Source organism: Hemicordylus capensis, chromosome 5, assembly GCF_027244095.1.
Source record: "Hemicordylus capensis ecotype Gifberg chromosome 5, rHemCap1.1.pri, whole genome shotgun sequence".
Taxonomy (NCBI): domain Eukaryota; kingdom Metazoa; phylum Chordata; class Lepidosauria; order Squamata; family Cordylidae; genus Hemicordylus; species Hemicordylus capensis.
The window spans coordinates 125,567,664-125,594,710 of NC_069661.1; the positions used below are offsets into that span (position 1 = coordinate 125,567,664).

Here is a 27,047-nt window from a genome sequence, read left to right on the forward strand (position 1 = left end):
TTGGCTCAATAAAAGATGCAATTTATTTAAAGTCGCTGCACATTTTGAAGAAAAAATAACAGCCTCACTGGATCAGGCTAAGGTTCATCTTGGTCAGCCTCCTGTTATCAACATTAGCCAGTCTCAGCACACACAGGCAGAGCATGAAGGCCTTCCCCAGTTTGTCCTGGTATCTGGTATTTAGGAGTATACCACCTTTGTACATGGAGGTTCCATTTAGCTATCACAGCAGTAGCCATTCTCTGCAAGTCTTCCTCTCTGTTTATAACTAACTTAGTGGCTATTGCCACATTTTGTGGCCAACAGTTCCACAAGTTAATTTTCAAAAACCCATTCCTGAAAAATCCTATAAAATCACAGTGTTGAAAAGGATACAAAGGATCATTTAGTTCATCCTCCCTATTTGAATATTTCCTAACCCTTTTCATCCTGAGGCAAACTTAATTTTCTAAAAAAATTCTGTCCCCCAACAGAAATATCACCATACCACATTTCACTTCCTCCTCTTTGTAGCTGCCCCTCACATCCCTCCTGGAGCTGATTTGCTCTATCATGCATCATGAAGGACACATCCCTCCCAGTGAATAAGGGAGTGAGTCAGTGTAGCATGCTGGCTGGGAAATACCACCCTGTCCTACTCCATTACAGGATATCTTGCACCTAAAGCAACCCAAACTTGACTGAATCATTTAAAAAACATTGCAAAGGTGATTTCAGAACCTCATGAGGCACCTTATTCCGTTGCCAAAAGGCTCATGATTAGAATTATCAGCCTATTCATCCTTAATCTCCTTTTTTATTAGGCTAACTGTAACCAATTCTCTTTGCCATTTCCCCAAATGATATATCCTTTGTCCTCCTATTCTCTGTCTTGGCAACATCCTTCTTGATCCCTGACACCAAGGGCCAACATATAGGACTTCAATATGTCTATCAAGAGCCTGCCACACATTTGAACATGGCCCCATAAAATGTACTAATTTACCAATTCTGTGCCAAGCTGAAGAAAGCAGAGAGAACAAAAGGGATAAGATGTCTAGCACTCTTGGCAGTTAACGGCCAAGACCTCTTAGATTCCTGGTTAATAGCCCAGAACGGTTTGCTGCCTAAGCTAATTGTCAGAACATGGTCTCCTCTTGGGGGAAGGTGACCTGAGGGGCAGTGGTCTGTGTATGAAAATGTGTGTGGGAACCGAGATGAGAATGGCCTGAAGGTGCCTTGAGGTGAGGGTCCAGAGCCCCTCACTGGGGATCAGGGGTGGGGGGATTCCTGCCTCATAGGAGTGTCTGGCTACATTTATGCTCTACTTGTAAATGAATGTAGGAAAAGAAACTGGTAGAACTGGTCCTGGAATGTCTTGTCAGGGCAATGGAAGCATGCAGCAATATCAACAAATCATGGAAATACTGCAGAGAGAAGACTTGGCAAATCACCAGCCATGGCAGGAAGAGAAATATAGTTGTGCGTTGCAGTGGCTTAAGTAGCAGTAAAGCACAGGATATCATTTAGAAATTAATAATATATCAGTTTGGTAATACTCTAAGCTGCTCAGAAAGGCTTGGACTGTCTTTCACCTAAGTATGGATGGCTGATACCCAGCTATTAGCGATGGATGTAAGTCCAATCGTTGAAGTTGATTGATGTTGACTTTGATATAGGTATGGCTGATGGGTATAGAACATACATGCTGCTGGAGTTGCTTAAACATGCTTGGCAGATGGGATATTAATTCCCATAGCTGGGCCTAGCAGAGAGAGGACCCTCTGTGCTAAGGCCCATATAGCAGAAAAAGCATTCTTGGTCAACAAGTGGCCCAACAGACATGCTGCATTGTTGTCAAAGTGCCTCTCTCAGGTCAGCCTTTTGTGTTGTAACCCTCAGTAAAATACTTTCATTCTACCATGAGGGAATTAAATCCATCTCTCTCTGCAGAACACCTGTTGGAATTTTAAGAGATTAAATTAGGAAATGGGGGAAGACCTACTGGTGGGCAGCCCAAAGGGAGTATATAAAAACCTGCAAAGTTTGTGACCTCTTCATTTACAGTACCACACAAGGCTGCTGCTCACAACTGTTTCCTGCTATATTAATTAATGGCTTTAATAAACGGATTAATTAGTTAACAAGAACAACAAAAATCAAGTCATTTAAGGACAAAGTGACTTCAGAGCAACGAGACAAGAAGTGATAGAAAAGGAGGCGAGATGCCACTTAGGGGAAAGCCAAAGGGACTACAGAAAGGAATGGGGTAAATTATCTACAGAACACCACTCCAAATAGTCTTCTAGAACAGCAGCTGGCTCTCACTTTCTTCTTGCTCCTCAGGTTAATATTGCAAAATGATAGCCCAAGTGTTTTTCAGATAACCAGTCATCTCTTTCCCCTCAGTTCCATGTAATTTGTTCAGTCACTTCTCTTGTTCCTCAGAGATATGGATGAAAGGCAGCTCTTGACCTAGACTTTTCAGCTGAAGGACCCCTTCATCCAAGTCAATGCAAGTCTGTTGGAACCAAAAAAATGGTGACTTCTGCCATAAGCCTTTCTAAACTAAAACTTACATCAGCGAGGCATTCCCCCAAATAATTCTAAGAATTGTATTTTGGTGTAGGTTCCAATAATTCTCTGTTGAAGATCTCTGCAAAATTAATCCCCAGGGTTTACTGTGAACAGCGGTATAATTGTTACGCCATACCTCTCTAAATGTCACAAAAATAGGAACACACTTGTTTATTTGTAATACCCCTATCTTCAAATTGAAGACTGCAACATCAGTTTCCCCTACCCTTCAAAGGAACTTTGCTTGCTGTATGTTATGTTAATTTTGCAACAGCCTGTCTTGCACTGGTTTCAGAAATAGGGTGTTAATATACTAACTAGAACAATTTTTTAAACTTTAAAATGTGTAATGGGATCAATGTTTTAGCCTGATCCTTTAAATATTTAAATATTTAGTTTTAATTTTAATGTTAATCTGCTTTTAAATTTAATTTTTTTTAATTTTGATTGGTATGTATTTTTTATTTTAGTGTAAGTGGCCCTGAGCCACTTTAGGAAGGGTGGTATATAAATCAAATTAATTAATTTAATATAATATTTCCAAAGCAGTGAGTGTTCAAAGGATTGCAGCTGGTGTTTCACAAAAGGTGTCAACTCTTCTTCACTCACTCACTCACTCACTCACTCATTTATTCATTCATTCATTCATTCATTCATTCCATTTTTATACCACCTTTCCAAAATGGCTCAAGGTGGTTTACACTTAAAAACAAAATGATTAAAATCAGTTAACAATTAAAACAAAAATTATAAAACAGTATAAAACAGTAATTAATCACAACAATTAAAAAACCCTAAAAAACAGGTTACAACATTAAAACCAATTATAACTATTTAAAAACCCTAGAAGGCCAGGCCAAACAGATAGGTTTTAAGGGCTCTCCTGAAGGCCAGTAAAGAATTCAAATTGCAGACTTCTGCCGGGAGTGCATTCCACAGCCCAGGAGCAGCTACAGAGAAGTCCCACTTCTGAGTCTCCACCAGATGAACCGGTAGTAACTGGAGATGGAGCTCCTCAGATGACCTTAATGTGCGGTGGGGATCATGCAGAAGAAGGCGCTCTCTAAGATAACTCAGACCTAAGCCATTCAGGGCTTTAAAGGTAATAACCAGCACTTTGTATTTTGCCCGGAAACATATTGGCAGCCAGCGTAACTGTTTCAAAACAGGCATAATATGGTCTCTCCAGGTTGCCCCAGAGACCAATCTGGCTGCCACATTCTGAACTAACTGAAGTTTCTGAACTATGTACAAAAGCAGCCCCACGCAAAGCGCATTGCAATAGTCAAGCCGGGAGGTTACCACCTGATGCACCACTGTTTTGAGATTCTCTTCAAGGAATGGGCGCAGCTGTTGAATCAGCCGGAGCTGATAGAAAGCACTCCTGGCCATGGCCTCCACCTGAGATACCAGGGTGAAGCCTGGGTCCAGGAGTACTCCCAAGCTGCGCACCTGCTCCTTCCGGGGGAGTGTAACCCCATCCAGCACAGGAAGATCTAACTCACCCCTCAGATTCTGAGCCCCCACAATTAGCACCTCCATCTTTTGGATTCAGCTTCACTCTGTTATCCCTCATCCAGCCCATTACTGCCTGTAGGCAGTAATAGGATAATTAGGATAATTACTGCTGGAGTAATAGGATAATTTTTTTGGATAATTTTAGGATAATTACTGCTGCGGTCTTGTGCACATTTACTTTGTTCCACTGGACTCAATGGACTTCTCCACAAAAGGCAAAATAGAGACTAGGAACAACTGAGAAAATAGGTACTGTCCCTGGTAAAAAGGGAGAGTTGGAGCATATGTTAAATCAGTATACATCTAACGTAAATATGTCCTCATTCCCAGTCACAATGTACATTCTGCAACCCATATTCCTTTTCTATGCACGTATGCAATCATTCTCATTTCCCCCCACCAAGGCACCATAATAATATCTTCTTACCTTCAGCGAGAGCAAAGTCTGGAAACCTAAGCAAAAGTCCAACATTTCGTCATCTGGCGAAATAGAGAAAAGGCTACTAAGATAATTCCACATATCCTGCCAACTGTCACAAACACCTTATTTTACATTTATATAATTCTCTTCTGCCTTTATTTCCTAATATATCCTTGTCAGCATCTGCCTTTTGCTCCTTCAGTTCTACCATTCTCGGCCCCCAGAAGTCTCCTTCTCTCTGCCCGATTCCATGTGCCTAAAATCTCCTCAAAGAACACCTTTTCTTTGAAGCTGATGACCCAATTAAATATCTTAGTCCACAGCTGAAATTAAACCAAAGTATATATAACTTCCCACCCCCACTCTTTGTTATCTCTCCTACTGTTGACATTTAGATTATAAACTGCTTCCTTGGGCAGGGGTCTTTTGTTGTTAAATGGTATATAAAGTGCCAAGTATACTTTATGGTGCTGCTACATGAATAATAGATAATGACCAATTTCCTTTCAGTATGGTGTTTCTTTTAGCCTAGCTTCTAATCCGTATCTGCATATTTAAAAAGACGAGAATTATAAAAATATGGAAAAGAGAAATATCTCCCCGTGATTACCTCTCAAATGTAGAATAAACCCAGGGGTTCTCAACTTTGGTCTCCACACATTGTTGGACTAGAACTCCTTCATCTCCAGCCACAATGGCTATGGTTGAGGATGATGGGAGTTGTAGTACAATAACATCTGAGAACCCAAGTTTGAGAACCCCTGGAGTAAACCTCTTTATCTCCCACTGGCAAAGCACCTTTGGCTCTCCTCCTGTAGGCTGCCTCTAAGGGCCAATGAATATGTAGGCCCATGACACCAATTCCTTTTAGCCATATAGTATCCATTTACCACAACCCCCTCCCATCTTTAGTTCTGTCCCTTCTTTAAACAAACAGGTATGATATGTGTAATAGAGCATGTACTGAGTGCCTTTCCATCCTCTCTGAGCAACTGAAGTTGTTCTAATGGTGCTTCTATTTGCTGTTTTATTCTGCCAGTTTATTGCTGCTGCTATGTTTATTGTTCTATTTAATTTTGTAAGCCTGGAAATACGACTCTTGGTGGCAAACACATTCCTAAAATAAATAAAATGTCTATCTGCAACCTATTTCCAACAAACACAGAACTGATGCACAGGGCTTCCTTCCAAGGCAGATGGCTGCTTCCCATCTAGCCCTGCGCCCTGGTATCTCTTTTTATAACTTTAGCACAGCCCCTGTTAACTTTGACAGCATCTTCAGGCCAGACATCTTCTTGGGACTGCTCAATGTTGACCATATCCACTCACTTTCACCATTGTTTGTCCACACCTTAATACTAATCTGAAAGTGTGGGAAGCGTGTGTGTGTGGGGGGGTGTTCCTATATTAGCAACATCATTTTTCAATGAGTGGGCTCCATGCATAACTGGGCATATCAGAGGCAACAGAAAGCTAATGTCTCACCCACAACAAGTGCTGAGCACTGCACCATCTCCTGACCAAACTGGACCTCAACTCTCTCCACTTGGCCAACAACACGAGATGGACAAGGATGGGCATTCTGGAAGCTGGTGGGCACTTCCTGTAATCTGTGGGACATAAATTGTTACTGCCAGCAAGGAGGAGACTAGCAAGAAAGCAGAGTGGCTTATGTAGTCATGTAATGAGTCAGATCTTAGCATTTCATTTTGTGAGGAATCTTAAAGACAGGGGTGTAGCGTCCATTGGACAATGGGGTGAAAAGGTCCCTGGGCCTGGACAGGGGCCCACAAGGACTGCCGCTGCCCCATTGCCCACCGCTGCCCTCCGCACCTGCCGCTATCCCACCACAGCCCCTCTGCTCATACTGCCCATAATCTTGACCGCCAGGGGGAGCAGGCCAGCCCACCTGGGGGCTGCTGTGGCGGTGGCGGCGGGTGGGCTTCTCCACCCCCACTCCCGGCTGACCCACAGCTTCTCTCGGGCCTGTGTGCCTGAACACTCCGATTATGGATAGTGTCAGGTGTCAAGTCACAACTTGCAACGTTATCCATAATTGGACTACACAGGCCTGAGAGAAGCTATGGGCCAGCTGGTAGTGGGGGGTGGGGAGAAGCCTGTCCGCTCCCCCCCCCCCGGGGAACTTTGTCCCTGGGCCACTGGGCAGCTTAAAAAGTTTAGATTTATTCACACACTGAAATGTCAGAAGCCAGATTCTATAGAGTGCTCCACGAAGGAAAAGATTTCTGCCATATTGGAAAGTACCTGCAACATTTTAGGGTGAAGAGGGAGGGCTGCACCCTTCCCACCATTACTCTACTCCCTCCTCCCCTTACTCTAGTTACTCACTACCTCTAGTCAGTTCCTTACCTTCCATTCCTTTGCTTCAGCATTCCCCCGCCCCCACCTGGGCTCTATTTCTAAAAGAGAGCCCAGCAGTTAGAAAAGTGCCTCAGGGAAAGGACTGCACGAGGACAGGCGCAGGGGCGTTCCTAGAGGAGAGGGGGCCTGTGTTCACCCCTCTCCCCGGTAGCCTCTCTGAGTGAGGGAGATAATGAAGAAAATAGGGGTGGAGCTGGGAGACCCGGTTTCTTTGAACCCATCCGCTCAATAATAGCTACGCCCCTGGACAGGAGGAAGGGTCCAGCTCCCCTCACCCATGCACCCTCTTTACACTTAAAACCAGCCCCACCTCCCTCTTATACATTAATAGAGCAGACCCCAGTTTAAACAAGCAGGTCTGTCTCAATCACAGAGTTTGAGTCCCAGAGACATTGTTTCTCATGTTATGTACACGTGTCTGTGCTCCAACAGACTGTAGTTATTCTTGTATGTTAGTGTCATAGCCTGATAAGAAAGAACAATAGGGGAAGGAAGTTTACAGGGGATCCATTTTCTGTATAACAGGGATTCCCAGATGTTGTTGACTACAACTCCCATCTTTCCCAGCTGCAATGTCCTTTGGCTGGGGATTATGGGAGTTGTAGTCAGCAACATCTAGGAATCTAAGTTACAGGGAACACAGCAGAGGATTCCTATAAGTTTTGGGGTGGAGTTGAGCAAGAGCGAGCTTCATCAGAAGTCACAGAGAAGTTGTACTTGACAATAAAACATTGCCTATTCCTTGGTGTACCTTCATGTGACCAAGCCCCTGACTTACTACCCAGATGCTGCAGGTTCTTCAAGCACAATGACACCTGTGAACAGAGGGAAGAGTGAATACCATGGCCGCCACAAGCAACTCTTACCCCAGATGCTTCAAGCAGCTCCTAGAGATGAGATTGTGTTGGCACCCTGTGTTGACAACAGCTTTTAGCAGCCGGCCTTGGCACTGAAACATAAAAAGATTGAAGAAGATGAATGATGGTACATCACAGTAAACAACAATATGAAGTATTCACTTTCTCAAGAGTTATCATATGGGGGGGGGGGAAGCCCCCATAAATGCTGCCAAACTGCTAAACACAGCAACATAAGCAGATGACTACTTTTGCCTTGCATCCTTAAGACCCCTTCAGGAATATTACAGGCCCAGGCTTGGCCTGCACCCAAGGCAGGGCACCAAAGGAAGAGGGGCATGGAGCAAAAGAGGAAGTGCAGTGTTCCTTTCCTCTATTCTTCTGTTCTGTTCCCCTCTTTTCAAATCTAGCAAGTGCAAAAGAAGGAGTGGAGGTTGACAGAGACAAGTGATGCCCCCAGCCCCACCCACAATCTCCCACCAGAAGCATCTGTCCATAGACAGGCCAACCTTGTATAGATTTTTTTTTCATTAAAAGAAAAAAATAACTGCAGCAGATTAAAGCCAGATTAAAGATTAATGCGCTTGCTCTGGAAAGAAATGCTGAATCATCCCTGCTGAGCTGTCTGGCTAGGCTTCTCTTAAAACTATTCTGTATTATCGGTAGGTTCAAAATGCTGCCACTGCCACCCCCTTTGTCTACAGAAACTATCTGGGCTAGGGGGTGGGATAACCCAGGAGAAAAAGCCTCTCTTAATTTGTCTCTTGGACAAGTACAAAAAAATCTGCCATCTGCAAGCCTACATGTGGTGAGAAAACTGATAGCTGCTGAACATTTGAAGATGTGTTTGCACCAGAGAAATCCCCCTTCAGCCCCACTTTTTTCTGAGTTAAAAACCAACTCAGAGAGGCTTGTAAAAAGAAAAGAAATTTTAAAAAGCCCCAGCTTTATTCCAGAGGCAGAGCCACCATTGCTCAAATGGGTTCAAAGAACCCAGGCCAACACCCCCCAGGGCCATGCCTTCCACCCCTGGTACACCCCCTGTGTCCAACATCAGATGTGGGTGTGTGGTTTAGCTCCCAAATGGGGCTGTGTGGCCCCATTTGGGAGCTAAACCACACCCTCTGTCTAACATTGGGTGCAGGGGGCGTGGCTAACCACTCCTTACAGATGCTGATGCAAGGGGTGGGGCTAGGGGGCGGGGGGGCGCCGCTGGCTTCCCTCCGCACCTGCTTTATTCAATTACTATACACTGCTTCTGTCTGAGGCTTTCTCAGCTTTTAGATACAGTTAAGAATACTTATTAGGATTACAAAAATAGGTTGTCTTAATGCACGCTTAAATGTTTAAAGAGGCTTTTGCAACGCCCTAGGTGTATTGAGCGTAGGCTACTGTTTCTTATTTCAATGGCATTGCAGGTAAACTATAATAGAACAGTATCCAGAATATGCAGAGCACACACAAAAAGAAATATGTTTCTAATGCAAAATCTGACTAACAAACTGTTCCCTATGCTGAATCCCCTTTTCCTTGAACTCACCCAATTCCTGAAATGAAACAAGCTTCCTGCAATTCCTGTCTTTCAAGATCTACAGAGTTATTTCATGAGAGAAACCTCCATGCTGGCTTCAACCATGAGGGAGCAAAACTCCATTGCCCCTCACTAAGCCTTTTTGCACCCGCTTCTCTCCAACAAAGACTGCCCTCCTTCTTCCCAGAATTCCCAACAACCGCTCTCTAGGTCCCACCCACCTGGTGTACTGATTGGCTGTCCTGGAGTTCACCAGCCTGTCAGTCAAGAAAGGGTTCATTTCCAGTTAACTATTTAGAGGGAGGGGAGGCTGATCACTACAAGAACAAGTCTAATGTTTTTAGATATGAAGCTGTAAGGAAGAGCATGTACATAATGGCTGACATGTGGCTAAATTTCCTAGAAGTCCTATTGGAATGTAATAGTCATTTAGAGTAATAACTGAATAGTGCTATTCTGAAAATTAGTCTGGATGTCAGCCATCACTTGTAGTAATGAAATCCCTGATAGCAACAGGGCTGAACTGGTGCGATGACATGGAATATTTAGCATCATTCCAAACTCTTGAGAATAGAGAATGTTTGAAATCCCTCTCCAGCTTTTGTGAGCAAAGGGTGAATTTTCATTTTGGCTGTGAATAATAGGAATAGCATTGTGGGGCAGGCTGTGAAGAGGTACTACAAGAAAGGGAAACTGGGAGGCAGAGAGGCTTGTCAAATATTTATTTGAATTAACTAGCAAATTTTTTTGGTTGGAGATTTCTAGTTTTACCCATTCTACAAGTAAGAGAGAAACTTGCTTTTAGATTTTAGTGTTTCAAGTGCAAAGGCACTGGGATGATGGGCAAATATTTGAGCTCTTAAAAATTAAATAACTTTAATCATATGAGGCTACCTATATTTAGGCTTTTGCCAGACCCTTCTTAAGTGTACACATAGGAAACACCACAAAATTTCTGGCTAGGAGCCTGAGTTACTGAAGATCTGATATCAGGGATTCCCTTATTCACAGCCTTGTATGAATGAAGGTTGGCAGATATCCATTGTTTTGAAAGATTATAATTAGCCATATTTCCACATTATAATTATATAAGGATTATCATTATCCACATTTCTAGTCATTGCAACTCCAGAGAACATCGTTCAGTTCTGTGGATCTGTAGTGGTTAGAAACCGCAGATAATTTTAATACCTCAAAATTTAAGGATATCTGCCAACCTCAGTTCACATTATAGTGAAGACTGCAAGTATGCTCTTTTTTTAAAAAGCAGTTTATACTGAAAATGTGGCTATTTCAAAGTCACACTGCTGTTACTTCAGCTGACTGATATTGTTTCATATGGACGGTGCACAAAATTTGTAATGTGTCCAGTGAACATGTTGCAGGTCACGTTACAAAATATTAGCTGCCACATAGTTTTCTGAGTCTTAAGAATGACCTTCTAAGATGTTGTCCTGCAAAAACTATACTGTATATTTCCAGCCATGTGACAGAGGGGGCAGTGTGTTGCTAAGAGAAAGGTACATTGGTACTCACCGTGAAGGTGTCTTCTGGCTGGTGTAGAAGAGGTCACCCAAGCTTGGGATTACATCCCCCCCACATGCTCCAAAAGGCAGGAAGTAGTCATACTTGAAGATCCTTAACCCAGTGCATGTGGGCGGATCTCCTCAGTGCTTAAAACAGCTCAAGCTACGGAATGAAAACCACAGAACACAACAGAGAATATACAACAATATACAAACAATAATGCGGAGAAAGACAGAAAAACTGTCCCCCTACAACCAGATCATCAGCTCCAGCCTAACACAACCCGGGCGGGCCTTGGGTGACCTCTTCTACACCAGCCAGAAGACACCTTCACGGTGAGTACCAATGTACCTTTCTCGGCTGGTGTAGGAGGTCACCCAAGCTTGGGACATACCACAGCACCAACCACGGGAGGGAAAATACCCAAGCTGGAGCTACTGACCCGGAAGGACCTGTTGCAGGACCCTCCGACCAAATGCTGCTCTGGCAGCTTCATGTTCATCCAACTTGTAATGCCTTGAAAATGTAAAAGGCAACGACCAAGTAGCCGCCTTGCAAATCTCTTCATGGGACACCGGTGAAGATAACACAGTGGAAGTGGCTGCCGATGTAGTTGAGTGCGCCGTAATCTGACCAGGCACCGAAAGTTTCTGGGCTTCATACAACATCGTAATGCATGAATGAACCCATCGAGCAATAATGGCTGAAGAGACCTTGCATCCCATCTTAGAAGCCTTAAAGGCCACAAAAAGAGCATCTGACTTACGAAAAGCCTGCGTCCGGTTGCACTCCTTCTCTGCAGGGTGACGAGCATCCGGACAAAAAGAAGGTAATTAAATGACCGCCTCACGATTAAACTGAGACTTTACCTTAGGGATAAACGAAGGATCCGGGATAAGTCTCACAGAGTCCTTAGAGAAATTACACAAATTACTCTGAACTGACAGAGCCTGCGATTCAGAAATCCTCCTGGCTGATGTTACAGCTACTAAAAAGGCCACCTTCCAGGACAGCATCTGCAATGATACAGATCAAAGTGGTTCAAATGGCGGAAACTGCAGACCCCACAACACAATATGCAAATCCCATGACGGAAAACGATGGCAGACCAGAGGAGACAACAAAGCTGCCCCCCTCAAGAACTTGCGTAGAAGAGGGTGCCACGCCTGAACAAACGCTGATGAGGAAACAACATCTGGATCAAGCACGCCGCCTGGTGTTTAAGCATGTTGGGTTTCAGACCAAGCGCAAGGCCATCCTGAAGAAAAACCTAGTAATCCCCTCGACCTGCACTTGTCCAGCTGCAGGGAGAGCTTTGCTGTCCAGCGCAGAAAACTACGCCAAGTCGATTGGTAAATCTTGTTGGCTGAACACTTTCTAGATGCAAGGATGGTAAATCGGACCTTGACACAGCAGAACTGGATGGTCTGGCAAACTGAGTGGATGACCTACGGTCAAGTCGACGATCTCAGAAAACCAAGGCCCTCTGGGCCAAAAAGACGCAATCAATATCAGGGATGCCCGGAAACCCCGCAGCTTCCTGAGGCAACGGGAGAGCAGCGGCACTGGAGGAAATGCATTCAGCAGACACGGACGCCATGGCACCGATAGCGTATCCGTCTCTTCTGCCCCCAACATCGGGCAACGTGAGTAAAACCTCTGAATCTTGGCATTCTGAGGATATGCAAACAAGTCTATCTGGGGACATCCCAGCTGCTCTGTCAGCCACCTAAATACTTGAGGGTGCAGGCCCCATTCTGCCGGCTGGATCTCCTGCTGTCTTAGCCAATCTGCCCGAACATTGGAAATTCTGTTTACATGATGGTCCAGAATGGATATTAAGTTGTTCTGTACACATTAAGATATTCCTTCCCTTCACCAAGGGCGTGAAGGCTCTTAGGGCCAGAAAGACAGCCCACAGCTCGAGCCAGTTTATGCTATGGAGCAACTCTTCCACCGACCAAAGCCCCTGGGCAGAACTGTTCCAACAGTGAGCCCCCCAGCCCGATAGACTGGTGTCCGTCGTGACCATCACTCTCTCGGGTTCTATGAACAGCTTGCCCTTGTCTAGGTTCCCCGGGCCGTCCAATGAATCGACTCGCGAAGAGAGGAATGTTCTTGTCACGTTTGAGGGCAATCCTGTGCTGGTAAAGGAGGAAACCCCACTGTAACTGGCGTAGATGAAAACCTCGCCCAAGGCACCGAGTCCATAGCCGCCACCATGAGACCCAACAAACTTGCTAGATTGAGAAGGCTGGCCCACAGTCTCGAAGCAATCACACGAGCCAGTGACGTTAAGACCTCCATCCGATCCTGTGGCAGAAACAGTTTGCCTACTGAGGTGTCCATTACCATGCCCAAATGACGAAGGCTCTGTGTGGGCATCAGGTGACTCTTGCCCACATTTATCAGAAACCCATGCGCACGTAACACAGACATTGTTCTGGACAGAGCCGACTGAACTGCCCCTTCTTGAGCAAGTTGTCGAGGTAACAATACAGGTGGACCCCCTCAGTGCATAAAGTGGCCACTAGCAGACTAGAACCTTCATAAAAACTTGGGTGGCTGATGAGAGACCAAAAGGAAGGGCTCTGTACTGATAATGCCTCCCCATGTAGCAGAAGTGGAGTATATGTCGACTGCGTGGATGAATGGGGATGTGTAAATACGCCTCCTGGAGATCTATTGAAGTCATGTAGTCCCCCATCTGCAATGCCTCTGAGATGGTACAAAGGGTTTCCATCCTGAACCTCCTTTTTATCACAAAACGGTTGACTGGGCGTAGGTTGAGAACTGCCCTGGCCGATCCGTCCTTTTTTGGCACCGTAAAATCACAGAATAGATGCCCTTGCCTCTCTGAAGAGGTGGGACCTCCTCTATGGCCCCTATAGCCACCAGATACTGAATGGCCATGGACAACCCCTTGTGCTTTTCCGGTTTCCCAGATCTAGGGGTAAGGAGGAATCTGTTTCCTGGGGGGCTGGCCAGCTCCACTTCGTACCCGTGTAGGCTAATGGAAAGAACCCACCTGTCGATGGATTCTTTCCAAAACAGTCCAAATGGCAGACCCCCACTTTGCCTGAGTGGGAGTCAGAACTGCTGCTTTGGGGCCCCGCTGCTGGTTTCCGAGAGACTGATGGTTCTGCTGAGTGCACCCTTGCCTGCCTTGGCCTCTGGATCTGTTCCACTGCGATCAAAAAGGCCTAAAAGGCTCCCTCTGACAAACTGAGGTCTAAACGCCCTGAAGGTTTGCATCGGTCTATGATTAAAACTCTTGTCCTTCTTCCTAGGAGCTGATGGCAGAGCCCTGCGGTTATCCTTAGTTTCAATGAGGACCTCTTTCAGGGCCTCATTCCCAATTAGCTTTCCCCCCAGCATAGGGAACAGCAGCTAATTTAGCCCTAGACGTATTATCAACTTCCAAAATTTTAGCCATATGTTGCGTCTTGCCAGGACACCTGCACTGACCGCACGTGCCGAGAACTGAACACTGTCCAGAGTAGCATCCGCTGAAAAGGCAGCCGCCCTCTGCAGACGAAGTAGCTTATGCCACATCTTAGACTGATTAGTGGGAGGGTCATTGGGTAACTCGCCAACCCACAAGACTGATGCTCTAGACACCAAGGACACAGTGGTGTCAGCTCTGATGGCCACTGCTCAAGCCTCGTGGGCCCTGCGCAGTGCAGATTCTGCTTTTCTGTTTTCTGGCTCCTTAGAAGAGGAATCCCCATCCTTGGGTACCACTGTGCTACTAAGTAGGGCCCCGAAGTGAGCAACCGTAAGTGGCACCTTCAGCAAGTCCAGAGTCTCCTCCTCAAAGTTGTACAATTTGCTAGCCAATGTCAACATACGCTTTGGGAGTCGCAATAGCTGCCCATTCCTCCTTGATGGTCTTAGTAAAGCCCTCAGGTATCACTGATTTAATCTGCGGTACCTTAGCCTTAGGCAGCACCAAGGAGCCCTTGGACACAGGAGAGATCTGTTCCTCTGTAACTGGCTACAGATCAAGCGCAGCAATAGCCTGGTTAATTAGTGGCTGAAAATCCACCATAAGAGAGAGCCTCTGACTGTGTAAGTTTGCAGCAGAGTCCTCAATCATCTCCCCCTCTTCCGAGGAGGAGGGCCCCTTGTCTGGGTTGCCCAGCAATGTCTCTGACCCACTGACCCTGGGTCACAATAGATCTGGGGAGTCCTCTCCAGACTCATCTGAAGACCTCCCTCTACACAAGGGCACAGAGTCCTGGCGTATAGCCACCCTGGGCTGCTTAGCGGGCACCATCTCCTCCTGAGAGTCTGAGGGCGACACATGGATCACAGCCTGCCTTGCAATGCCTTGCAGGCTTCCGCGCTTTAAGCGCCGCTGCCAGTGAGACCTGAACGGCCTCCTGAATCCAGCCCTTTGCAGTGGCAGCATCAGGGGGAACCCCCACATTCCCTGTAGGAGTAGGCCCTGAGGGAGGGGCCACATAGGGGGCATCTGCACTCACCTCCTCCCCCCCCGAGCAAGTCCCGATCTTACCGGGGGGAGCTGTTCATGGCCTTCTGGGTGCTCCGACGCCCCATCCACGGGCTCAGCACCGCCTGCCTCATCATCCTGCACGTCTTCCCCGTCTGATTCCGACAGGCTCTGGGGCGGCCAATCCTGCTGACGTTCCTTTCAGCGTGGCCCCAATACTCGCTGAGGCAGTCCTCCTCCTGCACGCCCAACTGCTAGGGAAAGGAGTTGGGGGGGGGGGCGAGGCCAAACATCACAGGCTTACCTTGCTCGCGCTGCCGGGCGAAAGCTCTCTCACCAACGGGGCCTCCTTGTAGGGAAGCCTCCGATTCTGGTGCCACCACTTGTGTCCTGCTACGGTGGATTGCTGGTGGCATGAATTGCGCCCAGTCTCCTCACCGGTATCTGGCCACCAACGGGGCCTCCTTGTCAGGAAGCCTCCGATTCTGGTGCCGCCACCTTCGTCCTGCTTCGGTGGATTGCTGGTGGCATGGATTGCGCCCAGTCTCCTCACCGGTATCTGGCCACCAACGGGGCCTCCTTGTAGGAAAGCCTCCGATTCTGGTGCCGCCACCTGCGTCCTGCTTCGGTGGATTGCTGGTGGCATGAATTGCGCCCAGTCTCCTCACTGGTATCTGGCAACAGAGAGGACCGCTGTGGCCTACAGGCGCCAGCAAGGTCATCTGATACATCTGCCATTTTCCTTACAGGATTTGCGTAGTCCCGAGTTTTTGGCGGGAACAGGCGCTGATGGGCGGATCTCTCCCTAATAGCCAGGAGTCCGAAGGTCTTTTTAGCGGACATCGGCCAAAAGGTCGGCAAGAGGTGAGGAGAGGTAACGAATAACAGAAAGGACAGTAGAAGAACAGATATGATTTTTTTTTTTTAAATTTAAAATTATTATTTTTTTTTCCTTTAGTAACTAGAGAGAACTAATAGTAGTAGAATACCAGGTGAAGAATAGATTGGAAATAGTCAAAAACAATAGGAATATAAGCAGAAGAAAAGAAGAGGCCTAGTTAACTAGGCCAAAGCCTGCGAGCTGTAATGCGAGCCTTCTGGAGCAAAGGCAGGAAGTAGAACTGAGGAGATCCGCCCACATGCACTGGGTTAAGGATCTTCAAGTATGACTACTTCCTGCCTTTTGGAGCATGTGGGGGGGATGTAATCCCAAGCTTGGGTGACCTCCTACACCAGCCGAGAAACTAAAGACAACAATAGGGCTCTTGTGGCCCTTATACTGAACCATTGTGTTCCTTCCCACATTTTTGTATTCCATATTTTCCCCTGGCAGTCTTTGCATCAAAATGCAGGATCTGAACAAATTTCAGACTGCAAGAGAATGGCACTCAGGGGCATACAACAAGGATTCACAAAGTTGTGTATGCTGTGCAGAATGGACTGGCAATGGTAGAAAAAATGAAATTAAACAACCAACCTCAAAGCAGTTATTTCTAGTCTCAAGAAAAACCACATGCAAAGGAGGACAGGCCTGTATCTGTAATGGTTGCTTAGATGGAGAATTTCAGCTGGTGCCACTTTATTCTCCCCTGCATAAGAAGCTGCATCTGCCAACATTTCCTCTTCTGTGCAACGGCTAAAGGATTAAAAACCCTGTCTCCTGTGATGACTTCTACTCAGTATCTATAATTCCTGTAACTACACTGCAGAGAGGCGAACTGATTTAATACAGGTGGCCCTCGTTATTTGTGGGGGTTCCGTTCTGGCCTACAACCATGAATAATAGAGCCCTAAACAGGGCCCTAGGTATTTAAGAGAACGCCTTCTTCAGCATGAACCCCACCGCCCACTGAGATCTGCTGGAGAGGTCTGTCTGCAGCTGCCACCGGCTCGTCTGGTGGCCACTCAGGGACGGGCCTTCTCCGCTGCTGCCCCAAGGCTTTGGAATGTGCTCCCTAGTGAAGTAAGAGCCTCCCCATCTCTGACAGCTTTTAAAAAGTCTTTAAAAACACATCTCTTCACCCAAGCTTTTTTGTTTTAATGGTTTCAATGCTGTTTTAAATATTATTTTAAAAATTTTAAATTGTTGTAATGTGGTGGTTTTTTTCATTTTTGCCTTAATGAATGTTTTACTTTGTTTTTATTCTGTTGTAAACCACCCAGAGACGTAAGTTTTGGACGGTATAAAAATGTTTTAATAAACAATAAATAATAAAAATAATGGAACCACAAATAATTAGACCTTGAGTCAATGGGAATTGGGGGGTTAGGTCCCTTAAGGTTAAAATGGGGCATAAAGGTTTTAAAAGAGGCAGAAATATATGAAATAAAGCACCGTACCATGCTATCCAGGTCTCCAGCTATCCACCAATGCCCCAACCCCCAATTCCTCCAGTTTTCTTCCAAAAAAAAACATGGTGGGGGGGGGGATAAAAAGCCACAAAATGGCTCCGTCCAGCAAAAATGGTGACTGGTCATTTTCTGGCCACCCAGGAACCACAGATAGGCAAAATTTGCCTGTTTTTAGAACTGCAAATAATGAGGTCGGGTCTCCATTACCAAACTGTAGAAACGCAAAACCATGAATGCCCAACCACAGTTAACAAGGGCCACCAGGGAGTTATTCACACATGGCTTCATGCTATATGTTGAGCGAAGCCACTTTGAATTACACTCGGGGCACTGAGGGAAGCAGTCCCTCCCCTCTGCTTGGGGGTTTTTCCGGTGCAGATTCACATCGCATGCCTCCGTGTTTTCCTTCTAGCCAATGGGGGTGGGGAGGAGAGAGAGAGAGAGATTTCTAAAGCCTATATCTGCATTCCTAAAGAGGGTTTCCCTCCTATCATGTTAATGATTCTACATCAGTGCCGCTCCCTATTTGCTGCGGCATTTTAAGAAAAAGTAACTTAAAACCAGCATTTTAAAAACCCAGAAATACATCGAGATAAGCTAGAATTCAGAAGACAAAGCCCGATTTATGTGTGGAGTGCTTCCAAGGATCTCGAAGGGACTTCAGGGTATGTTTTGCTGGTGTGTGAATGCACACACTCTCTTCCAAAGGAGATTCAGGGTAACAGCCCTGTCTGTAAAGCCTCCTGTAGTTATCCCCTCTCCACAAGGAATCTAAACTGGAGTGCTGTGAGGAGAGCTTGGGATTTCTATCAAAGCTCACACCACCTTTGAACTATAGTTTCTGGACCCTTTGGGGGAAATCATGACAGGTAAATTATAGCATGCCAGAGGTTGGGTTTTTTTTTTGTTTTGGTTTTTTAGTATAGATTAATGTTGCAATGAACCAATCAGGAAGCAGTTGCTGTCTAGTCAAGAGACTCTCTCCCACCCATTCATATTAATATGCATTTTGACATTTGAGAGACATCAGTCAAGCTTAAAATCTGAATTCAGGCTTTTTAATCTAGACCCATCCTCTAATCATTGATTGTAACAGTGGTGTAATTGGAATTGTAACTCTTTCAACAAGAGCTTGTAATATTTCATGCTGCTGTGAGAGCAGTTTCAAGAGAGAGATATCCTCTCTCTTGTCATTGTATCCCAACACTATAAGATACTGGGGAAATGTTCACCTATACATTCTCAGTACATTAAACCATTGTTCTTAATGTCAGCCACTGGCCCAGGTGAGAACCTGGGTCATTGACCCAGCCAGTTCAGAATGGAAAGGGGTAATCTTATCTGATTCATGCCAATATGTTTATGTGGTGGCTACAAGTGGTGCATTTTTAAAAGGACAGGAGTGTAACACCAAAAAGACATATTTCAATACAGTGTTGAAACAGTTTGTAAGAAGAAAGTATTGTATGCCATAGCCGAATGTGGTTCATATTGCAATGGAGGGGTAACAGCACCTGTTGAATGTCTATTTCTCATGCAACTTGTCACAGGCACAGAACCTCTATCAGAAGTAAAAATAGAATCTCTAGATTCAGCATAAGGAAAGATGTTCAAAGCTTCACAACATACATAATTTACTCCTTGTCTGGAAAGAAAATTAGTGATTAAACTGAATATAATAGACACTACAATTGTCCAGGCTTCACCTAATGGGATTTACCATCATTAACATAACCACTGTTGTTCATTACCTTGCAGTGCACAAGCAAAGATGGGGGGGCTTTCCACCATTTTTTTACATCCTTGTCCGTCACATCCTCCTTCTCTGTCACCGGAGATTTCTCCTCTATAGTAGTACAATTTTTGGCCTCTCCCCGCAGCTTGCTTAGGTTCTCCTCCAGAAGACGTCGTTGTACCACACTGTGTGGTTGCTGTCCCCCCCGCCCCATAAAAAGAAAAGACAGTTCAGCAAAGTATTGGCGGAGAGATCCCTGCAGTCTACCAGCCTGCCTGGCAATAAGCAATAGGTGGACACCAAAAGCAGCTTTGTCAGTCACTGCAGGCCAAACCTGGATTCTCAGCAACAACCAGGGACATTCGTTCAACCCAAGGATCCATCCCCAGGGTTCTTTCTTGCAGTGCCAGCTTCAGAATTGTCCAATCTTATGCTTTAGCTCCTCCTTTAGAGGTGGGCCTGCAACTAAGATTTTGAAATGTCAGGTGTGAATGACACAATAGCATACCTTCACAGGTGTCGCTACAACTGAGCAGATGGGCTCAAAGAATCCAGGCCCCCAGCTCCTGAGGGGCCCCTCCAGGTCCACACCTCCAATTTTCTTCAATATCTCCCTCACTTTGAGGGGCTGCCAGGGAGAGCAGTGAGCACAGGCCCCCTCTCCCCTAGAGATGCCCCTGCTTACATGATTAGCAACCAGCTATGTTGGGGGTCATGGTTGATAGATGGAGAATCAGTGCCAGCTCATGACCTCCGTGCACCTGAGGCAGGGTACCCAATGCCACTCCACGCCCACCCTTTGTATTAAAAAAGGAGGAGAGCTTGTCTAGTGGTAACAAGTATGAATTGTCCCCTTTGCTGAGCAGGATCCACCCACTTGAATGGGAGACTACGTGTGTGAGCACTGTGAGATATTCCCTTTGAGACAGGCCTGCTCAGCCCACCCACCACCCGTGCTGTTTTTGGACTACAGCTCCTATAATCCCCAGCCATAATGGCCAGTTCCCAGGGATTATGGGAGTTGTAGGCCAACATCTGCAGGAGGGCCAAAGTTGAGCAGCCCTGCCTTAGGGAATGAGGCCGCTCTTGGTTCCACATTCCCTCCCTGGCACCTCCTATATTCTGTGATCCTCCTCCCCCTCGTTCTATGTTGTTGCTGTTTTAAGCAGGGAAGGTGTTATTGAAGACTTTTAATCATGGGGTTCCATTTTTTGAAAATTCACTTAATTTCACAAGATTTCTTTGGAAGAAGAAAAGGGGGAGAACTAGTGTCACCATTGCTTGATAACAAGGTTTCTTAACCTTGGGTCCCCAGATGTTGTGGCACTACAACTCCCATAATTCCTAGCCATGGCCTTTGTGGCTGGGGATGATGGGAGTTGTAGTGCAACGACATCTGGGGATCATGGTTAAGAAACCCTGCTCTATAATAACTAATCAGTAAATCCACCAGTGTGTTGACAGGACTCTGAATTCAGGCATAGCAGATTCAAGTTCAGCTCCATGCTTAGCCATGCATGTTTCTGGCTGGCGTTCAGGAATGACTCTAGAACAACTCGTTTGGGAGAGCAAAGGGGTAGCAAAGAACATTAGGGATGAGAGGAGTTTGTCATACATTAAATATTTATAGAGGTAAGGTAATTAATGTGTTTGGCTTATTCACCTTATTAATGAAGCTTCCTTGACATTTTCAAACCTGTTGAGAAAATGGGCTAGATTCCTTTTAGAAAATATTAAGGCTGTAATCAAGCAGCCTAACCTAGGCGAGGGCAGCCAGCCTGGGTTAGGCTGCTAGTGTGCAGCACCAGGATCCACAAAATCCTTGCCCTCCCGCCCAGCTCAACCTTACTGTTAAGCCCAGCCCTTCACCGAGGTTAAGGGTGCAAGTGTGCCCTTAATCTGGCTGCCGGGATCGTGTATCTCCTCAGGCTTCACACAGCCAAAGGAGACACAGGGACAGGCAACTAAGAATCCCCCAATGCACCACGCTCAGCGTGCGGTACATTGTGAGATTCCCGGAGGCCGGGGAGCATTTCCCTGGCCTCCGGAATGCTGCGCCTGTCGCCTCTGCAGCAATCATGTGTGCAGCGGCACAGTGCTGCTTGGGCCGGCCTGCATCATCTGCAGGGAAGAGAGGTTAAACCCTGCCTTCTCCTCACCTTCCCTTTCAAGCTAAACAATGGTCACGTGAACAACCTTATTGTCTTTTTGGATTAGGCCAAACCTTACAGTCCTCTTTCCAAGCTAGTTTTCTCTTCATTTCCAAGAGGTTAGTACCAAGCCCGGTGAAACCTGAAACAGAGATGGCCCTGCGCACATGGTCTCACCTGCCCCAATTCATCCTGACCAGGAAGGAAACTACAGGTTGGCCTGGCTCAGAGGCGTAGCTAGGGGAGAGGGGGCCCGTGTTCATCCCTCTCCCCGGCAGCCCCTCAGAGTGAGGGAGATAATGAAGAAAATCGGGAGGAGTGGATCTGGAAAGGCTCCTCAGGAGCTGGCAGCCTGGGTTCTTTGAACCCATCCACTCAATTATAGCTACACCCCTGAATGGAGGCATTTAAAAATAATTAATTCAAGCAATAGGACCATAATCTACTATGACTGTATTGTCTGATAATTTGCTGTAAAGTTCCAGCCTGGTGAGATGAGGGAGCGAAAGGGGGAATGGGATATATTTTGGAGGGAGTGTGCTCACTACCCCTTGGGGTCATCCCTGCTGGCATTGGAGAAAAGTCTACCTCAAAGATCCAGAATATACATTGGGGGGGACATGTGCTAAAGAACCATCATCCTATCAGACAGGGCATCCTGGTCAGGACACAGGAAGCAGGAGATGAACTCATTCCCTTCACAAGGCTTTTCTGCTGAGAACCATCCCCTCCTAAAAAGCTATTTTGCTTTGAGGCAAATTGCCATTGAATTGGGGTGAGGTTCAGTGGGTAAATGGTGTGAGGGGAAAGAGTTCATCTTCCCATGTGCCACAACCCCAGCTGGGAACCGCCCCCGTGCAGCATGCTTCCCCACGAACATGTGTTTTGATCCTAATTTTAATTTATGTCACAAACCATGCCGATAAAACTGGGTTGTATTCAAAGAAAGTTACTCAGCACTGTGGGGGGAAACTGAGTCAAATGAGTCATGACAAAGTTAAGTCCCATTACATTCAATGGTAACTAGTCATTACTAATTTTCTTTGGATATAACTCATTTATTTTAAAAAAGTCAAAACACTTTTGTATATTGAGGAGCAGAGAAAACATTAACAAGAGCCACAAATAGTACTTATAATTATGTTTTTCATCTCCTGCATAGCAGCTTTCCTTGATTAACTCATAAATGTCTAATGTGCCGCATTTGATGTAGACCACGTTCTGTTCCATACTTCGCCATCAAGACAGGTCTGGCCTAATCTCTTACAGACACCACAAACATACACACACGCTTCACATAACATCCAGAGATATAAAAAATCCTTCACATCACACATACACCCTTGCCATAAACACACATAGGCAGGGGCGGAGCTACCATTGGGCCAACAGGTTCAAAGAACCCAGGCCGCGCCCAATCAGGGGCCGCGCCTCATGGCCCCGACACCCACACCCACACACACACATCTGATGTCAGACGCGGGGGCTGCATAGGAAGAGAGCTGGTCTTGTGGCAGCAAGCATGACTTTTTCCCTTAAGCTAAGCAGGATCCACCCTGGTTGCATACGAAAGGGAGACTAGAAGTGTGAGTGCTGTAAGATATTCCCCTTAGGGGATGGAGCTGCTCTGGGAAGAGCATCTAGGCTCCAAGTTCCTTCTCTGGCATCTCCAAGATAGGGCTGAGAGAGATTCCTGCCTGCAACCTTGGAGAAGCCGCTGCCAGTCTGTGTAGACAATACTGAGCAAGATGAACCTATGGTCTGACTCAGTATATGGCAGCTTCCTATGTTCCTAGGTACTAGAGAGAATACAACAGCCTTTTATAAAAAAATAAATAAATGAAAGGCAATCTGCATATGCTTAGGGATAAGACTAAACATATTGCTTTCTTTGAAGCAGGGTGGAAGCTTTCTTCCTATGTTGGAAGCACTTCATATATTATAGGTATGCAGAAATTTTGATCAGTAAAGCTGGCAACCCCAGCCAGAGCTCAACACTGGAACAGATGAAGAACAAAGGTGTCCCTGAGCAGGTGCAAAGTGCATTTCCTCACTACTGTGTAATTACAGAGGGAGCCTGTATATCGGGAACTGGAGAAAGGGTCTTCACATCTGTTTCCAGACAGACTTGAGCTTCTGCATCCCTTTTTCTAGAAATCCATCCCTTTTCCTGTAAATTAAGCATTTGCCATTTTCTCTGCAAACTAACAGCCTCTGCCCAGCTAAATCAAACTGTCTATTAAGGGAAATAAACTCCAGATAGGAAACCACAGAGAGAGAGTTGAAATAATCACTTTGTTCTGAGGACATGTATAACTAAAAGACCATGTAAACATCAACAAAAAAACTTCACGCAAACATATTTACATAATCTTAAAGTCATAGTATCAAAAAGAACCCAGAAGCCATCTTAAGTCCATCTTCCTAGCTTAAGGTGGGATACCCCATGAGATGGGGTCCCCATCTATCAGCTCCTTCCTGATTAACCCATGTTGTTCCAGAGAGCCACAGGCAAAAGGACAAAAGGGCTTCTTCTGTGGGTTGGCATCTATACTATTATCCAGCCCCTGAGTCCTGCAGCCCCCTTTGCTCCCTCCCTCCCTCTCAGAGGAAGAGGCTGGAAACCATGCCACATTATGGAGGAAAAGAACAGACAAATCATCTAGCCTAAAAGAATTATTATTTCATGTATATACCACTACTTGGTCACTTTATTATGTTCTAGTATAACCAAGCACCAAGGTGAGGCTATGCAGATTAAGGAGTAGAGGCTAAAGAGTTAGGTGGGGTCACTTCTCCAGGCCTATTTCCACCTGTCCATTTCATTATAGTGATGGAGACAAAGGCTGATATTAAGAGTTCTAGGGCATGGTGGAGGGGAAGAGACCCAACCCATAACAGAGGTAATTAGACAACGCTGCGATCATCAGGTAACGCAGACATTCTTCCTGGGGAAGAGCTGTGTGGTCCCTAACAGACTGCTCCATGTCTGCAGATGTCTTCTGCTACCAAATGCAGGTGCCATGGACATCTCAGATCTATAGGTAACATGCAGATACCTTCTATGTCTGCTGCAACTTTACTGTAAAAGGTGATCTCTTTCTGACTGTCTGTGTCTCTCTTCTCCCAGGCTACGTATTGAATCCTGCAGACTTATGAACTATTAGGGAAAGAGTCATGAGTCCCATCCCACCCAAAGTTTTCTTCGGATGTGGTTTCAAAAAACAGATGGAGAAAGAAAGACAGGAAATGGGTCCCAGAGCCAATCTGGAACTCATTTGGACTTACCAAATCCTTGGAGGTGCCCAGCCTTTTCAGCCCATCCAGGGGTAGGAGATCAGCGGAGTCCTTGTGGACAAACTGGGTGGCCTGCTTCAGATGCCTGTTCTGCTGCAGCATGGTTTTACTCCACAGCTCTGCCTCCAGCTTCACCTTGTCTGGGTCCTGGATGTCTTCTCTTTGCTTTTGGTCCCCATCTTTTGCTCCCCCTCGAATGGGGCAGGTTTTTCTTGTGCTCATGGTATCAAGTCTAACAAGAGCTTTTTAATTTTAATTTTATTGTTATCGTTTTGCCTGATTTCCCTGCAATGATTCACTTTGGAATTCTTCTGTACCCTTTCCCTGATCAAACTCTTGGTTTCTCCTGGTTTGCAAGAAATAATTCTAGCACCCAGGCGCCCTTTCTCGTTCTCTCCCCATTCCCTTCATGTTTCTTCCTATCCTCAAAGCCTTGAAATCCTCCTGCTTAGTGTACTCGCTCTGCTGCCTCCAGCTAACACGTCCCTTCGGTTGCAAAAATAATATAACAAATAAATAATCTAGCAGTAACAGCAAGATACTCTGGGGACAAAAATCCCCACTGAGTCAGAGCCGAAGGATGTCCCTGCCGTTCCCGGCTGGACTCTGCTTCTTCCAGCTGTGCCTGCGCGAGTGAGCGAGTGTTATGTATACGCAGCACTGTCCCCTCCTGATAAACAGGCAGAGACTGTGATTCTCTTCAGCAGCAGAGTATTTCAGGGTCTTTTCTTTCCTCTTTCGCTCTCTTTCTCTCTCTCTGCTGGGGTATTTGACGCATCTCCTGAATTCTCAATTTGAGCAGACTGCGCCTGACTCAAAGAGCTGCTGCAGTGCCTTTGTGCACCACAGAGAGCTTGGAGCTCGGAGACTGGCAAGCGTGCCCAGCAGCCTCACACATGGGGCAGTTGGCAAGACCTGCTCTTCAGGCCCCCGGCTCGCTGGGAAGTTCCCTTGCACAAGGCCCATGGAGGCAAATGGGAAAGGCCCACTGTGCTCTAACACAGCTCCTATTCACTTCAGTGCAGCTTGCACGGGAGAACTTCCCAGCAGAGTGTGAATTTTGGACTTTACTAGTTATTTCCTTTTTCTTTCTTTTCAAATAAGATCAAAGATATTTCTTCCCCCCCGCCCCCAGGGGCATTTTAGACAGTGTTTCTTTTTCTGTAGATATTAATAAGGACATTGTTGTACATGTCAGATATAACAGACACTCCCAGTGTCCATAACAACACTGCTGACACACACTATTATTATTATTAATAATAATAATATTAATACACCACCTTTCAACAAAAACAGTTCTTTTTCTTTCTTTCTTTACTCTGTTCTGTTTGATCATAACTATTCTTACCACTGGCTTCTGTTTCCATAGTATGCTTCAATTTAAGCTTATTCTTTTGGTTTACATTTTATTGTACCGGTTTATCTTTCATCTCTTTTTTCACCCTGTTCCTTTGCTTCCTCCTGCTAGGCCCTTGTTACTTTCCAACCCTAAAGTTTCTTTTTCTGTTTACAACATTTGCCCCCTTTCATCTTCCTTCTTCAGGAATTCTCTCCCATCCAATATTTGAATACCTCTCCTTTCCTCTGAGTGTCAGAAAAGAGAGAATTCCAAAGAAAAACAACTGAAACAGAAAAGGGATAAAAATGGAAAATCCTATGCATACGTTCTCCATCCTATGTCTCTCCTCTAGCCCCTTCCCTTTTGTATCTCCCTCCCTTTCCTTATTTGCCTTATAATAGGGATTGCTCCTAAATCTCAGATTTCAGTGTCAGTCCTATACTGGCATCCACCATCTATAATCAATAACTGCATCCATTACAAAAGTTGAGCCTATGCTCACAACTGGGGCAGGCAGGAGAGAAGGAAGGGTTCCACCTGCATTCCCCTCCCCCCAGATGTTCTGCAGGGTCTTTCTGAGAGTGCTGTCGTGCAGCCACACACTCCACTTGCTCACTGGAAGCCAGAACTTATTGTCCTGGCCTCCAGGAATCCCACAATGCACCATGCAATGAGCGTGGTGCTTTAGGGGATATCTCCATGAGACAGGTGCTCTACGTGCTTGTCTCTGTGTATGCTCGTGCTGCATGTGGCCCGAGCACACCCATGACCTTGTACCCGAAGTAAAGGGCACGCTTACACCCTTTAACCTAGGGATAAGCCCAGGTACAAAAACCGGTCTTGTGAGGAAGGCAGCACCGGGATCAGGCTTGATCCCGGCACTGCACATGAGCAGCCCTACCCAGGTGTGGCTTCCCTAACCT

General features: G+C 45.9%; 1 protein-coding gene across 3 annotated transcripts; it reads right to left on the minus strand.

Annotated features, from left to right (window-relative positions):
- On the minus strand, positions 1–25,613 carry NRIP2 (nuclear receptor interacting protein 2). Of its 3 annotated transcripts, XM_053254648.1 has the most exons (6): positions 24,774–25,606; positions 19,352–19,531; positions 7,744–7,826; positions 5,981–6,105; positions 4,502–4,554; positions 1–2,500 (listed from the first exon to the last, which is right to left on the minus strand). In XM_053254648.1, the coding sequence occupies exons 1-6, from the start codon at positions 25,002–25,004 to the stop codon at positions 2,408–2,410; spliced, it is 765 nt and encodes a 254-aa protein (XP_053110623.1). In that variant the 5' UTR covers positions 25,005–25,606; the 3' UTR covers positions 1–2,407. The 3 variants fall into 3 exon arrangements, with proteins under 3 accessions (XP_053110623.1, XP_053110625.1, XP_053110624.1); XM_053254650.1 differs by lacking the exon at positions 19,352–19,531 and having other exon boundaries at positions 24,774–25,613; XM_053254649.1 differs by lacking the exons at positions 19,352–19,531; positions 24,774–25,606 and adding an exon at positions 15,553–16,470.
- Positions 25,614–27,047: the final 1,434 nt, after the last annotated feature.

Excerpts from the sequence above, each read along its gene's own strand:
- NRIP2 (XM_053254648.1), bottom strand. The coding sequence starts at position 25,004 with ATGAGCACAAGAAAAACCTGCCCCATTCGAGGGGGAGCAAAAGATGGG. Across the intron at positions 19,532-24,773 it reads TGGGCACCTCCAAGGATTTG|CAACCACACAGTGTGGTACA; the intron begins GTAAGTCCAAAT and ends CGGGGGGGACAG. Across the intron at positions 7,827-19,351 it reads CTTTGCTTGTGCACTGCAAG|TGCCAAGGCCGGCTGCTAAA; the intron begins GTAATGAACAAC and ends TTTATGTTTCAG.